The following is a 16,139-nucleotide window of genomic DNA, read 5'->3' on the forward strand; positions in this document are numbered from 1 at the left end:
AACCAAATATTCATCTTAAATTTCATTAATATGTTGGATGTTGAAAGATAAAAATGAGTGACTGAAATTTTCAAATAAACCGATAGTGGTTACAAATCTAAACGGCCTTTACTACTGCATTGGGCTGGTTTCTTAATAATGACATTGACAAGCTGATGATCTGTTACAAAATTTGCTTCTCGAAAACATGAGTAAATGAGATCAACTCGAAAGAGCAGACCAGCAGTGTCCAGCTTGTGAGAAACCATTGACACATTCCATGTTGAATTCAGTTGTTTCAATAGTTTCGTAATAAATCGTACATCTTTTGAATTTATGAAATCATATACCATTGCTTATTGATCTTTGTTCCTCTCGTTCAAGGAGTGCATAAGAACCTATAATTATGCCAGTATCCTCATTAGGTATAGGAGGTGAATGAGGAACATAATCCGATGTTCCCATGATTAGAGTCCCACAGTATTATTTTTTTCCGATAAAGGCGATATTGGGACTGAGAGAATCGAATTAGGGATCTTTGATGTGCGTAGTGGATGGACGTTCCTAACCAAGTAAGCTACAAACTCTTGCACTATATAACATTATTATTTTTTATACAATCGTTAACTGCAGCAAGATGTTTATCACAGATGACTTGAAACCTATTGAATTGATGCAAAACAATTTTTTAACTAGTTTTTTCTTTCTTTCATTTATTCAAGTTAAAACAACAAAGCATGCTAGAAAGTAAAAGAAAGTAAAAGTTAAAAAAAAAATAAAAAAAAGAAAAAGAAAAAAGAAACAGATACAAGCTATTGAACTTAGGGATCTTCTTCTATGTTAGTGAGTTTGCAAGGACCAAACTCTTCACATAAAAGTCAAATCAAGCAACTGAAATAACAGGAGGTTGCTTGAAACGTTGCCTGTGAACTGGGGTTTTCACAGACAATCCTGATGCACCAAAACAGAAATAATGGCTCCTCAACCTTCTACGAACCGAGCCTTGTTTTGCCAAATTCGGTGTTTCGTCATCAGCTACTTCATTCGACCAAGATGGTCCTGCAATGTCGGTTTCCATGCAAACGCTTTTCTGTTTATCCAGAGAAGTAGGCGAAGAAATTGAAGATGATTTTGAAAATGAACTAGACCGAGAACGACCTGGCACAGTTATGTGCGGAATTGCCTGCATTACGCCGTGCCTTATGCCGCAAGCAAACCTCTTTTTCGCTGATGGACTTGACTGGTTGCTCCTCACGGAAAGTGTTCGTTTGTTGCTGGGAACTGATGAGACTGAGGGCTTTGAAAATCTCTGTCGAAGTGGGGTTGGAGCTGCTTCATCTGGGCTTTTGTTGCATATCTTGATAGAATCTACCGATCCCAAATCAACCGATTTCTTGAACCTTTCGTGCTTTTTCGCTTTCATTTGTGGCCAGCCTATGACACGTTTTAGTTGTGCTGCTGCATTATTTACAGAACCAGGTTTTTTACTAGAGAATGAGCTGCCGTTATTCTCAGCGGTTGGATCATACGGACTGATAAGTTCGGGTGCAGGTGAATTGGCTCCTATGCTACGGCGATCAGCAGTAGCATCTGATACATTTTCAATGCCAGTATACAAGAAGATTTCCGTGTCAGAGATTCTAAATGATGTTCCGGGACTACCTCCATCGCCTTGCATCTTCAAGCGCGAAGCAATCACTTTTCTTGCATTGTAATCCTCACAACCAAATATTCCCCCAGCTGAAAGCAGCTGCCTGATTAGTATATCAGATGATGCTGAACGAGGCCATTGTCTAAGGTAATCAAGCGCTGTCATGCCATCCATGTCGCGCGCATTCACATCAATTGATTGTGCAATCATCAGAAGTTGGACTAGATCGGAATGCACATCCCCAATGATTGCCGTGTGAAGGGCAGTCCGTCCTTCATTGTTTTTCGCATTGATGATGTGTTCGATATTGAAAGCTTTCTTGCTCACCAGTTGCTTCAGAAGCTGAATTTGTCTGTCCAGTCTTCGGAAGGCAGGACTTTGGAAGCCGGATATAGCCTTGTGGAGAAACGTTTCTCCAGAGTTGTTTCGTGCAATAATGGATGACGGGGATGCAGATATAAGCGCTTCGGCTGCGGCAAGTTGGCCCCTTGAAGCTGCAACATGCAATGCTGTGTTGCCCTGGCGGTCAGTGGAGTTTATGATATCAAAGGATGCCACAAGGTACTTCACTACCTGCATGAAAGAAAAGATTAGTTGATTCAGGGAAATAGGGGAGGTGATAAACATTGAAAACAAAGAAAAAGTAAGGTAAGTCTAATTAACTTATAAAAAGGAAAATTAACAAGGAAAAATCTAAAAAATGTGGAATTACAAATGGATTTCCTTTTTTTTTTTTTTAAGTAAATCCATAACAAGAGTGTATTAAACTGTGGAACAATGATATGAATCAGTCATCTAGCATTAGTCTGGCTACGGAGCAGACTTTCAGACAGTTGATAGGATAATGATTTTGTGTTGATATCATTGCCGCCAACAAAATGTACCAATATGTTACCATGCATTTTTGACAATATCGATGCAGATCCGTTATAAAGGAATTTATGCATCTAACAAACATGTAACAAGAATGCCTTAAGAATTTAGGTTAAGAATTTTATATAGTTGTTTTTCCTATAAGCAAAATGGTTATCAAAACATAGACCAATGCACATCCGTTCTGCACAGCGAATTTATGCATCCAACATCTATGGTAACAAGAATGCCTTGAGAACTTTTTTTTTTAGTTGTCTCATTAAAACAACTAAAAATGAAATGATTATTAGACTGACCTTGATCATCTTCTCTTTACCCTAAATTTTTATTATTTTGTGTCATCGTCCTCACCAACGATTGTTACCAGGAACCACTTGACTAATTAAGCTGACACGTGCTTGTAAAAGTGCAGGAAAAGAAAGCAAATTTGGAAAGGAAAAAAAATTGAATCTTTGCAAAAGCACTTTTAAGAAAAGTGGGAAGCAGCTTCTCACCTCTACCCTTCCTTTCCCAGCCGCTGCATGGAGCACAGTTGATCCCTGAATATCCCTATAAGCCAAAACATCCTCACAATCCGAAAGAAGGTCCTTCAAAATACTCAAATTTCCGCCTCTCGCCGCTGCATGAACCGCTCTGTTAACCATTTCCCGTTTATAAACACTTGGAATCTCCCCAATGTGCTCCTCCAGCTCTCCGCGGCTCCCCGTCATAAACCTCGGCGAAACCGCAAAGTCAAAAAGCAGCCTGAAAACCTCAACATTCTTGCTCCTAGCAGCAGCATAGAAAATATCAGTCACCCCATATTCTCCTTCCCCGAAAACAAGCAGAGGGTTTCTCTCGAGAAGTTCTTGGACAAAACCAAGCTCCCCGGCGGAGGCGGCGGTGTACATAAGCCAACCGCCGTATCCAGCCCTTATGAGAGAGTTTGTTTTTTCTTTCTTGGACTCGCATTCGTGGAAGAGCTTCCGCGCAACGCGCGAACGACACCTGGCTACATCATCATACTGTGCTTCGTCGTCCCACACTGTCTCGAGGCGGCGGATGCGGCGGAGAGATGTGAGCTTGATGAGGTGGTTGCCGTCTATGCGGAGGAGCTCTCGAACCAAGTCGTAGTGGCCGTTAGCGGCTGCGTAGTCGATCGGAGACGCGTACCACCATTGGTCTCCAGTGCTCTCCCACCGCAGAGGAAAATATGTGGGAGGCATTTTCTAGTTTTGGGAGGATAATAGAAACCACAGAGCAACAATATTATCTAGAATAACTTTGATTTGTTGGCGGAAGTAATGCAACTAACAACCAAAAAATGAATGAGAATTAAGGAAACCAAGAAGAGGAAGATGAAGAAAAGAAGGAAGATTTAAAGCAGTTGATCAACTACCAGCTAGAACAGAAGAAGCACATCATCAACTAATAGCACGGAGAAATTAAATAAGGATGGATAACTTTTTTAAGGGTAGATGGAAAGTTTAGAGGGATGAGAGAAATAATTAATAATATTAAGTAGGAGATAAGGGATGGGAAACAACACTCATGGCTTACACATATGGAATTATGGAAGACAGAAAAAGGAAGAGTCCCTTTCTTGGATGGAATAAAGTTGTAGAGAAAAATAATGTAACAGGTGATTAATATATGAGAAATATGCACATATATTTTTAACTGAAAATAAAATTTTTGAGGTGAAACGAGGCCAACTTGACTAATTTAACAACCATTATAACTAAAAAAATTGTGAAACGTGAGAAGCGACAAAAGAATCGAGCCAGCACTCTAGAGCTTAAAGAATTCTAATGCTTAAAACTAGAAATAGAAATAGAAAAACACTAAATAAGCACTATAGGAGCACGAAATCTTATTACGTATAATACAGCTTATAATCTGTTTAGTGTTATATGTTCTTGCATTCATAATCAATTCTATTTTAGCATATTTCATCTTAATAAAGTGTGGCTGATAGGTTTTGGTTTTTCATGGTTGACTGGTGGGTAACTAATAAACCCCTATCCAACCAAAGTAAATTATCCTGTGGTGAAATGAGATTACTTTTGTACTGAGAAAGTTAGAGATAATGATGTGTGATGTATAGAAAGAGATTAAATTTACTGATATTGGTTGAAGTAATGATAGAGGTGAGGACCAGTGGGTTGAAAGGTTTTCACTGAGCACTGAGCAGGAAGATGGTCGGAGTGATCATAAAAAAGCTGAACAATACAGAACGCAGTGTGCTTTTAGAATTGGAGCTTTTGAGAGAGTTTACGACATAGCAAGGATGCTCATAGTCCTTCATTTATGATTTATATTTTGGTTTTGACCATTTGATAACTTTTCAGTTTTCGTAAAATAGAATTACCAACAAGTTTGTTTTAGGGTTTTAAAACAAGAACCAAAAAAAAAAAAAAAAATTAAAAAATAATGACGAAATAATTGTCAGACAAGTCTTTAATTTTGATTAATTAGCTAATTAATTAAGCAAACTTTATCAAGCCAGCAGCGGTGAGAGTGGTGACACTTTACCTGACTAATCCACCTTCTTGTCCCAGTCAACTACTCAATCAAAGATGAGACTGATTAGGCCAACTTATCTCCCATCACCAATGCTTTATCAACATTCAACATAATAATATATGATGAAGCTGAAAGTGAAAGATGCATGGAGATCTCACGAATAATAGTCGAATATTATTATTTAATGACAAGATAATCAATCAGGGAACGAAAATATCAAAATATATTTAGGAACTAATCAACTTGAAAAAGAAATTGAATTTTCCAGAAATTTACTATTGGGATGGACGGGGTGTGGTTGGCTACTCATTCCCAAATCAAACGTCTAGAATAAGCGCTGACCATAAAATGGTTCACCTTTTTCAGCCGTCCATAAAGTTCGGTGGAATGCCAATGTTGCAGATTACTTGCAATATTAAGACCATTAAACCAACCAACCATGCATGATAAATGCAGGTTTTGTTAACCGATTTAATTCGAGAGTTTGCAGACGTTAGATAGTCACGTTAGTTATAATATGTGTGTCTTCATTATGCACTCAAATTCGAATCTCTTTCGCTTTCGTACTGCAAGTCAAGTAGAGTAGAATTATTGTTTGCATACAAAAAGGAAAATCATGCAAATTTGATGAACCCTATGTGTGTGTGTGTATATATATCAGCAAAAAGGGATGCGTATATAATAATATATGCACACATCATACATGCTTAATTACCACGTGAGTTTCTTGAAGTTTACTCACATATCATCGTAATTAATACTAAAGCACGCGGACATGCTAAAAAGAGATGTTGTAGATCCTTAGTTGTGATTGTTCATCATTCCAAGAGATGCTAAAGTATATCACATGTAAGATTGGCTGAGCTCTGTTGACTGTTTGCTTGAAGAGAAACTAATCTACAACATGAATATCGCTATACTATCATATTTTAAGTCAATCAAACATTATCACATATTATTATTATTTTGTATAATAATATATTATTAACTTGAAATACAGCACAATATCATTAAATGTTGCAAGAAAGTTCTTCTTGTTAAGTTGGCTATGTAGAACCCCAAAATACTTCGCACTGAGTCTTACTGGAACACACACAACACAACTCTAGCTAAAAGAAAAGCAGATTAAGATGGCACGGCCATGTGAGCGGGAAGGCAACTTTTTAACTTTTGGAGGAGTTCAACATTCAAAAGGTATATATAATAGATAGGGGGTGGGTAAAGGTAACGAGTTTACTCACCTTTTAACAACAACAATGCATGTTTGCATGTGACATGTCATATCAGTTCCCTTTCAACTTTTTTCATCATCTCTCCAGGCTTCCTTCTTGGCTTTGATACTTTCTGTGCTTTGTTCTGCATCCAATCCACTCCACCAGTAGTCTTTTTCTTTGCTTCAAAATAAGAGCCATGAAACCCTAAATCTTCACATGGGATATATTGCAGAAAGAAAAGCATATGATAATTGGATGGTCTCCATTTTAACACAACAGCGACCTAATGGTCAGCAGCTGCAAGCAGCTCGCCCCAATAATATTGTAGTAGTGGCAGTCTCTAACTCTTCTTAAGGCACTGTCGCGCTCACTATCGATATCACTATCACTAACGTAGATTCATATGCTCTAGCTAGAAAGCGTACAAACTCATAGAGGACCACCATAAGCATATACATGTATACTTAAACATAAGCATAGACATGTATACATACATACATACATACATACATAATTATATATATATATATATGCACACACACACGCATACTATTTCATTTTTCAAGCAATATCCAAGTTTTGCTTATGATCGCACCTATTTTGAGTTTGACAAGTGAAATCTACATTTATAGTCTATAGAGTACTTGAAAAAAAAATTAAGATTTCATCACAAAATTAATTGTCAACATGGAAAAGAATCAAACTTCTTATAAAGACTTGCAAGATTGAGTAAACTTCCAATGTGTGACGTTTCTTTACATACCTTCACGACAACAAATGTCCCATCCAAGTTGACCTAAGAACAAAGGGAAAAAATAGAAGGAAAAAGCATGAACACATTTGTAAAGAAAAATAATTTGCACACGCACTCCAATATCATTGAGAGATTTTTCAACGTGTCCGGAACACGGAGAAGCATCACATATTATTATACAATTGAAGGAATTTTTTTTTAAGTATTCCAACAATATTGACATGTAGTGTTCTTCCACGTGCTCCGATTCCACTAAAAAATCTCTCGATATCCTAGGCTTTCTAATTAATAAACGTTATTATTTTTATGCTGATTTTTCTTTAATTTATTAAATTTAAATATCATAAATAAACAAGATGTAGAAGAAATAAAAAGTGTGCAAAGATCACTTCCTTTCTTGAATCACTAAATATAAGATTGTAAGATCGAATGTCGCCCACCCCACCATTGTTAAGATGGGTGGTAAGACCTAATTAAGGACGACGGCAGTAGGACATGAGATGAGATGGTGCTTTGCTTTCCACCACCACCACCAGGTCCACCACCAACAATTATGATCTATAAACTATAAAATTAACAATCTTCTCAAAAGTATATGGACCCTGCAATGATTCAATCAAATATCCTTTATATTAAAGTGTATATCTTCTGCAAATCTGCATATTAACATGTAATTAACTCAAGGATAACATAAGCATTTCATTCTACCTTCATATATCGCTTGCATTTCATTTTAAGAAGTGATTTTTCTTTGATTTATTCAATTTGAAGTTTAAAAAAAAATGCAAAAAAGAGGAAGATGTGTGCAAAAGTCACTTCTCATCTCTGTAAAGACTGTGAACCAACAATGGATACCCTTGCATATATCCAATATTCTTAAATTGAACTCGGTTAAATTAGGTTTTTCCTTTCCCTGTGTATAGGGAGCTATTATCGACATTCCCATGCAAAAAGTGCAGAAAATTTTGAAGGGCTAAGCAAATAAATGACAATCTCTTTTCATAGGCCCAATAATATTAAGAATGTTGGGCCCAAAATGAATCTACTGATGAGTTGATGGATTTAGGCCCGTTATCCAAACAACAATAAAAGCCCAGGCCCATTTCGTAGTTTTCCTCTCGCCCAAGTAGTTAGGGTTTTATGACAAAAGTCAGATAAACCCTCCACCCCTCACTCCGCAAAAACCCATTTCCCTTCTCTCGAATCTTCTCATCGTCACCAGGATGGGAAGCAACCAAGCTGCCGTATCCTTCCTCACCAACCTCGCGCGCGCCGCCATCGGCCTCGGCGCCGGCGCCACAATCCTCAACTCCGCGCTCTACACCGTCGACGGCGGCCAGCGCGCCGTCCTTTTCGACCGTTTCCGCGGAGTCATCGACGACACCATCGGCGAAGGCACCCACTTCCTGATCCCATGGCTCCAGAAGCCCTACATCTTCGACATCCGCACCCGGCCCCACACCTTCTCCTCCGTCTCCGGCACCAAGGATCTCCAGATGGTCAATCTCACCCTCCGTGTCCTCTCGCGCCCCGAGGTCGCTCGCCTCCCACAGATCTTTAAAACCCTAGGGCTTGAGTACGACGAGAAGGTCCTCCCTTCCATCGGCAACGAGGTTCTGAAGGCCGTGGTGGCGCAATTCAACGCCGATCAGCTTCTCACCGAGCGCCCCCACGTGTCGGCGCTGGTGCGCGAGAGCTTGATTCGCCGCGCCAGGGATTTCAACATTGTTCTGGATGACGTGGCGATCACGCACTTGTCGTACGGGCTGGAGTTCTCGCGCGCCGTGGAGGCAAAGCAGGTGGCTCAGCAAGAAGCGGAGCGGTCCAAGTTTGTGGTGGCCAAGACTGAGCAGGAGAGGCGGGCTGCGATTATCCGGGCACAGGGTGAGAGCGAGGCTGCGAAGCTCATCTCTGATGCGACTGCATCGGCGGGTATGGGACTGATCGAGCTCAGGAGGATCGAGGCATCCAGAGAGGTTGCTAACACGCTTGCCAGGTCGCCCAATGTGTCTTACCTGCCTGGTGGGAAGAACATACTCTTCGGTCTCAACCCTCGTTGATTGGTAATTTTTCGTTTCGCTTCTTCTTCTGTGTTTGATTTGCTTCCTGTGGTTCTCTTACATTTTTCTATCAGAACCTTCTTGATTACTGTAGATCAATGCGGGGCAACTCGTAGATCAATTTTACTTAAAATTGTCTTAAACCTAGACATGGATGATCATAACCTTGATGTACATGTGATTTGCAATTAGATGCGTTGTCTTCTATAGTTATTTGTTTGCCCTGAGGTTTTATATGATATACTTAGTTTCTTTTCTCTACTTCATACCTAGCAGTGGAGTGCACGGTAGATGTGATAGATTATATAATGTGATGAATTGCTTGCTACTACAGGTCTTTTTATCGACAGATATACATTGTATTAATCGTGAATTCCTTCATGTGACGGTAGTTGAGCTCCACATGAACAGTGTCGTACTTAAACAGTGTCGTACTTAAACAGTGAATTCCTTCATGCTTCCATTGCCCGTGAACAGTGTCGTACTTAAACATGTAGCTCTGCATCCATGGATTTTTCGAATTATTTCGTTGGTGTTTCAATCAAATTTTACGTTTAAACAAAACACGTCATGAAATTACAATTAACGCGCTCATAATCTCATCTCATCGCTGTGCTTTCATGTACAAACACATACATTAGTGTTGGTGTAAAATGCAGGATACATCATTATACGTACCATGTATTCGATGTTGATGAAAGGATCGTTGACAGCGACAAGCTCAATGTCGTTTAGGATTCATTATCATAGAGATCGATGAAAAAACAAAAGTGCCAGTTGTCGGCTATATAACGCCTTCCCCCTCCTTTTCCCGGGCTTGGAACCGGCAGCTTAAGGTAAACTTACACAGACGGAGTTCTACAATATATAGAAAGCAATGCAAAATTAAATGCAGCAACATACCATTGATGCCAATCTTGATCTTGGACATGATGATGAGCAATTTGTTTTGGTTAAAACGTAAAGAGAGTGAGAGTGGAAGGACAAGTAATTTTGACAAGGGAGTGAGAGTATGAGAGCTACTTATAGGCTTCAATTCTCAAATGCTATTTGTCCACGTCGGAAACTTGTGCTGACATGGATGTCATTTACCATTGAGGAGGCGGCGTCGCCGTTCTTTTCGGGAAAGATGAACGGAGTTGAATTGGTAAAAACGAAAAATAGAACTAGTAAATGTTGGGTTGTTTTCTTAAGCAGTTCCGTTACAGAAGAGTACTGACTGCAGTAACCACTTGAAGACGGAAGCAGTTACAATGAGGCTGTGTAAGTAACGCAGTCTCCCCCTTCCTGAAACAGATTAAAAACTCGTGTTTCGGAGTTTTGGAGACGGGAAAGAAGCGGTTTTCCTTGACACGAATCACCGGCAGGCAATCGAAGAAGTACTTAACTGGTACAAAGGATTCATTCAGGTGACATAACAGGGCTACACACAACTGGAACATTCCTTTGAATGTACAGATTACATCTTTACAATGTTAACAAAACTACGAGCCGAACGAAAAGCTAAATACAAAAGTTTTCAGTCCACCAGAAGTCGCACCCCCTGGTACATTGCACCAGAATGAAGATCATCTAAAGTATCAACGCGTCTGTAGCCACTTAACTCTCTCAAACCCATCAAGCCTCGGCGTGCAAGAAAATAACGAAAATCATCCTCAGTGTACAACGTTATTTCTTCAGTTCGAACTATGCGGTCAGAGTCATCGTAGAGACAAAGTTTAATTGTAATTCCTGCCACAAGAAACGTAAGGCGACTTACTAATTACCATGGATCCCGGAAACCAAATTTAAGTTCCATAAGATTAAAAAAAAAAAACATGCATGCTTATGATTCTAGGATACCTTCGTCAAGGTGGAGAGTGTAATTTCCCAAAGGCATATCCCTATCAAGACTTCGAACAACCTGATCCTCATCCTCCAACCAAAATGCCCGCTTAGTTCTTATTCTGAACGCAGACTTGATCGCCTCCTTAATTGCTTCACCGGTCCCATCAATTCCAATCCTTCTGGTGTATTCCCCCAATTTAACAGTTATAATCCTTCCACAGTAAGAAGAATGGTCCTCCCCTCCTGCAATTTAAACATTGCATGAAATTTACAAATATACCCATCAGTTAGCTCATGCTCAGTCTCGCTTAATCCACAGATCTTTCTGAGCCTCATCGAAGGAGATTTGCAATACTTTGACAGGCAAGGTAAACCTTACAGGGGAAGTGCTATGAAAGTGAGACAGAGAGAGAGAGAGAGAGAGAACTCAAACAATGATATGAAAAGCAGAATGAACACGATAAGCAAATCGATACTCATAAAACTGAAGCTCGTTTTGCTGTTGGTATTTCACAACTAAAATCAGAATACATCCTATGCTAGAAAGATCCTAAATCAATGCAATGTAGCATGATTGTGAGGTCGTAAAACTCGCATTTCTTGACGAAGGCTGTTTAATATAGACGAAAAGTGGTGGCTTTGCATTACAGGTCTCGAAAACAGGTTCCTCACAGCCAATCTATGAGTATTGTTCCCAACATGCATTACCAATATCCTTTCAAGTTCAAAGGGAAAATTTTGGCAACACAATTGTATCGTCGAAAGAAAGCTCACCATTTTCAGGACCCTCCCTCCAGTTCCAAGGAGGAACCCCATTGACTGCAACTGCATCCGCGGCAGTAATAGCAAGCGGGTCACCGCTGTCGTGATCCAGCTGCCTCTCCAAATTGAGCGCCGATCGGTCATTAGCTACAATTTAAAAGATATCAACACGCACTCTTTTCACAAATCACATTCAAATTACAAAACTGCAAACTGCAAAACACACATGCAAAGCAAAAGGAGTGTAATGTTGTTACCTTCCATAGGCCCAAATGGAATAGTTGAATCCTCAAGACCTGTAATTTTTTTCCAAATTCAAGTAGAAATAATCAAATTTACAAAAATGGGTAGGCATAATCCTCAAAGTTATTAGCAGAGAAGTAAAATTAACAACAATTCGAAAGGGGCGAATTGGGAATTTCGGATTTTATCAGTCCCAGCTCACGAAATGTCTCACCTTTATCAGAAAATCGAACGAAAGAATCTAACTTGGGAGGAGTGGCAACGGCGGCGGCGGCAGCAGAAACAGAATTGTGGTTGCTGTTGGCGGTGGCGGAGTTGGAATTGCTGGTGCGATCTCTGAGCAAGTCCTGGAGGTCCTCGTAATAAGACATCTTAGCAGAACGAGCACCGACTTTAACTTGGTGGCGAGCCTTCTTGAACTCCTTGAGCAAGTTCCGCCACTTGTCCGTACACATGGTGGGCGATCGGTCGAAGCCCTTTTCCCTCATCCGCGCCGAGATCTGGTCCCACAGGTGCCTGTTGGACTTTGACGTGTTGAAAAGCCCGTCTACCTCTCTCCTAAACCCTATCAGGCTCCGGGTCTCCTCCTGGACCCACGTCTCCGCCCGTTTCTTCGGCCCGGCGGCACCGCCTGGACCGCCTCCTGCTCTGCTGCTCACAGCCGCACACAATTCCTGCTCCTCCCCCTCGCCACCGCTGCTCTGCTGCTGCTCTCGTTCGTTTTGGTTTTGGTGGTGAGGTGGCGCTCTCCCATTCACCGCCGCTACCTCCATCATCATCTCTGTCTCCGTTTCTTCTAGTCCTCCTCCCTTGTATAAGTCAACGGCGCGGGGCTTCTCCGAGTGGTACATGTCGGACTGCTACTGGCTGGGGTTTGAGGGTGTAGGGGAGTGGATTGGCGTGCGGGTGTAGCGGATAATACGGAACGGAGGAGGAAGATGGGACAAAGGACAAAAGAGGAGGGAACCGGATGCGGGAAGGCGCGCTCGTGTGAGCGAGCTTAGGAGACGAGCCATATTTAATATGGAGATGATCTCAGCCGTTGGATTTTTTTTTATATCTTATCCAATGTGCTTGCCACATTGCGCCTTTGCCTTGAAGTGAACCCTTTTTTTTTTTTTTTTTTTTTTTTTGGTAATCACGGTGTAATTTGAGTTGGGTTAACATGAACTTGCTTGAACTCTATTCGGGTAACTCAATTAAATCCATATTATTCTATACAATTCCGATTGTTGAAATACGTTATCAAGTCAACCTTAGCATAGAAAGATTAAACTCACTTTGGTTGGGTTGGGTTCATATTTTTCTAACTTGACAAAACCCTAACCCAAACCAAAAATCCTAAGACGATTTATTGTTTGTTTACCTTCCAACCCATCCAACCCGCCAGGTTGCACCCGTAACCTCCATTTATATCACAAGTCAATCATGCAATGTTATGCGTTTTTAGCTTTCTTGAATGACAGTACATAACTTGCTCAAAATACAAATCAAAATTTCCTACTATCTACCAACCTTAATATCCAGACACTCGATAATATGTAAACTATATGCGTTTTAATCAGAAAATTATATTTCGTGTCACATTGTATATGATTCATTAAAAGCAAAACTACGTATCATCAAAATGTTGGGAAAAACAAGAACAAAATCTCGATCTATGAAGATACTTGGTGTAGCCGATTCACCTACGCATCGTTGTCGACCAACATTGCAGTTATTCCCTGGTTTTTCATCATTTTATCAACGATTTTCTTCAGTGCAGGTGCACTCACCCCACATTTCTGATCAACAAAACAAGATCGACCTTCTTCGGCCGCCTTACAAAGCTGCGGGTCCAACGGTACCTTCCCCAGAAAGGGTACCCCCATTTCCCCGCACATTCTTTCAGCTCCACCACGACTGCTATCAAACACTTCAGTAAAAGCTACAATGTTTGAAAATTCTGGCGATCTCTCTTTCAGCTGCTCCCTAGCCCATTCTGTGACGTCTACTTGCTCACCGGTCTCTGTCATCCTCAAAAATTTGAAATCCATCAATGGCTGGGACAAACCACTCATGTTTTCAACAACCCCAAGGACATGAACTCCAACTTTCTTGCAGAAACTTACTTCTTTCCGAACATCAATCAGGGAGACCTGTTGTGGAGTGGTGACTATGATTGCACCATCTATTGAGCCAGCATCAAGGTATTGGACAATTGAAATATGCTCGTCCGAGGTTCCAGGAGGAGCATCCACTATCAGGAAATCAAGCTCACCCCAATAAACATCCTTCAAGAATTGCTTGATGAGCGCATTTTTACGCGGCCCCCGCCAAATAACAGCGTCATCAGGATCTGGAAGCATAAACCCAATTGACATGACCCCGAGGTTTTGCTCAACATAGACAGGAGACCAGCCAAGGTTGCTCTGGTGGATTTCTTGGCCTTCTAGGCCGAGCATCTTTGGGATGCTCGGGCCACAAATATCGATATCAAGAAGTCCCACCTGGAAGTCCATAGCTGCTAGTGCAAATGCAAGTTGGGCAGAGAATGTGCTCTTGCCAACTCCACCTTTTCCTGATAAAACCAGTATCTTATGCTTTACAGTGGCCATCCTTTCTGCAATTGCAACCACGTCTGTACCAAAATAGTATACAAATCATCAAGACAATGAAGCACATCATTCTTGATTCATAAAAAATACACTATTGTAAAGAGGAAAATGAACTCGCACAGTTGCACAAATGAAGAAAATCAAAGACGGGTTAGTGATACACTATACACAGGCATCAATTGGATGCGTTGCAATGATTACCTAATAGAACTTTGAAATAAAGGTCGCAAGCCAGCTACTGAAAAATGAAACGTAAAGGTTTCGAAACACACATTTACTCGAATATATGCGCAAAAAATCACAATAACAAAGGAAGACTAATTAACACAGCTTGGAAAACCAAGGTTTCGAAAAAAAACTTATAGTGTGTGTTTATTTTGTATATTACACCCTCTGCCCAACAACGCCACCACCAAGGATATAATAAGGTATAAGCCAAATAACTACTTAAGTCAGTTTGGGGGCAGAACATTAAGAAGTAATTTCAGTACAAAAAAAATTTCTAATCCATAGCTCCAAAGAATTGCCAGACATCAAGTTCTACAAATCTCTTTTAGAACATCTCAAAACATGCTAGAGATCAAGCGCAACAAACAACAACAAAAAAGCTTTATCCCACTAAGTTGGGTCGGTTGTATGAATCCTAGAACGTCACTGCGCTCGATTTTGTGCCAAGTCTTCCATTAGCTCCAAGGACTACATGCTTAAACTATTGTATTATTCGGGCTAAATTATTCATGATCATGACAAAAAAATGCATGAAAATAACATAAACCATCCGCTTTGGCTTGTTCTTCAAAATTATACTCATAGTTAAAACAAAAACAAAGAATCTACAGTAATCGTAGGCTGAAATTAACTTAAAAAACAGTTGAAAGCTGCAGATAAAGGAAGAACAAAAAGCACAGAGCTTTAGGAGCAAGAGAGAGAAAGGAAACCTGGGTCGGGGCCCTTGGGAGCAGTAGCACAAATCTGCTGGTTCGGGCATCCTTCGCAGGCGTCGGATTTTCCAGCCGATTCGGACTGCGGACCCGGGCAATCTAAAACCAGTAGTATCCCACAAAAATTAAACCATAAGAATCACGACGAACAAAAAATTAATGAAAAGCTCCGGAGAATTAAGAAAAAAGGGCTTACGTTCGTTGGCGTCTTCGGGAATTTCACCGTTCTCCATGGCTGACAATTTTCCGACGGACTTGGGTTTTTGCTTTTTTCACGTTAGTGTAGTCTTGAGGGAGAAGAGAGAAATGAAAGAGTTGAACCGGGTTTAGGTCAAGCAAAATATCAAAAACAAAATTTTTACAAACAATAGGATGCAACTTTGCCCAACCTCACAATAAGTTAGTTAGTAATAATATGTTTTAAATTTATCTTTAATGAGAATCGAACCTAAGATAACGATATCTTATCATCAGACCATTGTACTAAGTGTCATCAAAATATCAACCCACAGTTGTTCTAGAAAATTCTTAACTTATCAATAACATGATCACGTCATGTATAATTTCATTTAAATTATAACATATATTATCTCTATTAATTAATGAAATTCTCTTTGTCGACCAAAAGATGATGAAAAGATTACTTAGTTCTATCACACAAAAAAAATGATGGGCAATAATGTAATTTTACAAGTCCAAATTTTATTGTTTTTTTATTGAAACTCACCTACGG

At 40.2% G+C, this 16,139-nt stretch overlaps 4 protein-coding genes across 4 annotated transcripts; 1 reads left to right on the top strand and 3 right to left on the bottom strand.

Moving 5' to 3' along the window:
- Positions 1-649: 649 nt before the first annotated feature.
- On the bottom strand, positions 650-4,299 carry LOC137708504 (uncharacterized). The gene is made up of 2 exons (XM_068447595.2): positions 2,998-4,299; positions 650-2,203 (listed from the first exon to the last, which is right to left on the bottom strand). Exons 1-2 carry the CDS (start codon positions 3,706-3,708, stop codon positions 863-865), a joined length of 2,052 nt encoding a protein of 683 aa, XP_068303696.2. The 5' UTR covers positions 3,709-4,299; the 3' UTR covers positions 650-862.
- A 3,819-nt stretch (positions 4,300-8,118) lies between these two features.
- LOC137708771 (prohibitin-3, mitochondrial) lies at positions 8,119-9,297 on the top strand. Its single transcript, XM_088688990.1, has one exon. It carries the CDS (start codon positions 8,200-8,202, stop codon positions 9,034-9,036), a length of 837 nt encoding a protein of 278 aa, XP_088545116.1. The 5' UTR covers positions 8,119-8,199; the 3' UTR covers positions 9,037-9,297.
- Positions 9,298-10,416: 1,119 nt separating this feature from the next.
- On the bottom strand, positions 10,417-12,895 carry LOC137708769 (trihelix transcription factor GT-4). Its single transcript, XM_068447921.2, has 5 exons — positions 12,083-12,895; positions 11,883-11,921; positions 11,638-11,772; positions 10,879-11,106; positions 10,417-10,767 (listed from the first exon to the last, which is right to left on the bottom strand). Exons 1-5 carry the CDS (start codon positions 12,717-12,719, stop codon positions 10,556-10,558), a joined length of 1,251 nt encoding a protein of 416 aa, XP_068304022.2. The 5' UTR covers positions 12,720-12,895; the 3' UTR covers positions 10,417-10,555.
- Positions 12,896-13,406: 511 nt separating this feature from the next.
- Positions 13,407-15,765, bottom strand: LOC137708770 (cytosolic Fe-S cluster assembly factor NBP35-like). The gene is made up of 3 exons (XM_068447922.2): positions 15,603-15,765; positions 15,404-15,505; positions 13,407-14,488 (listed from the first exon to the last, which is right to left on the bottom strand). Exons 1-3 carry the CDS (start codon positions 15,637-15,639, stop codon positions 13,557-13,559), a joined length of 1,071 nt encoding a protein of 356 aa, XP_068304023.1. The 5' UTR covers positions 15,640-15,765; the 3' UTR covers positions 13,407-13,556.
- Between the last annotated feature and the right edge of the window lie 374 nt (positions 15,766-16,139).

The sequence above is a fragment of the Pyrus communis genome, chromosome 17, assembly GCF_041283825.1.
Source record: "Pyrus communis isolate YQ-2024b chromosome 17, ASM4128382v1, whole genome shotgun sequence".
NCBI classification, from domain to species: Eukaryota; Viridiplantae; Streptophyta; class Magnoliopsida; order Rosales; family Rosaceae; genus Pyrus; species Pyrus communis.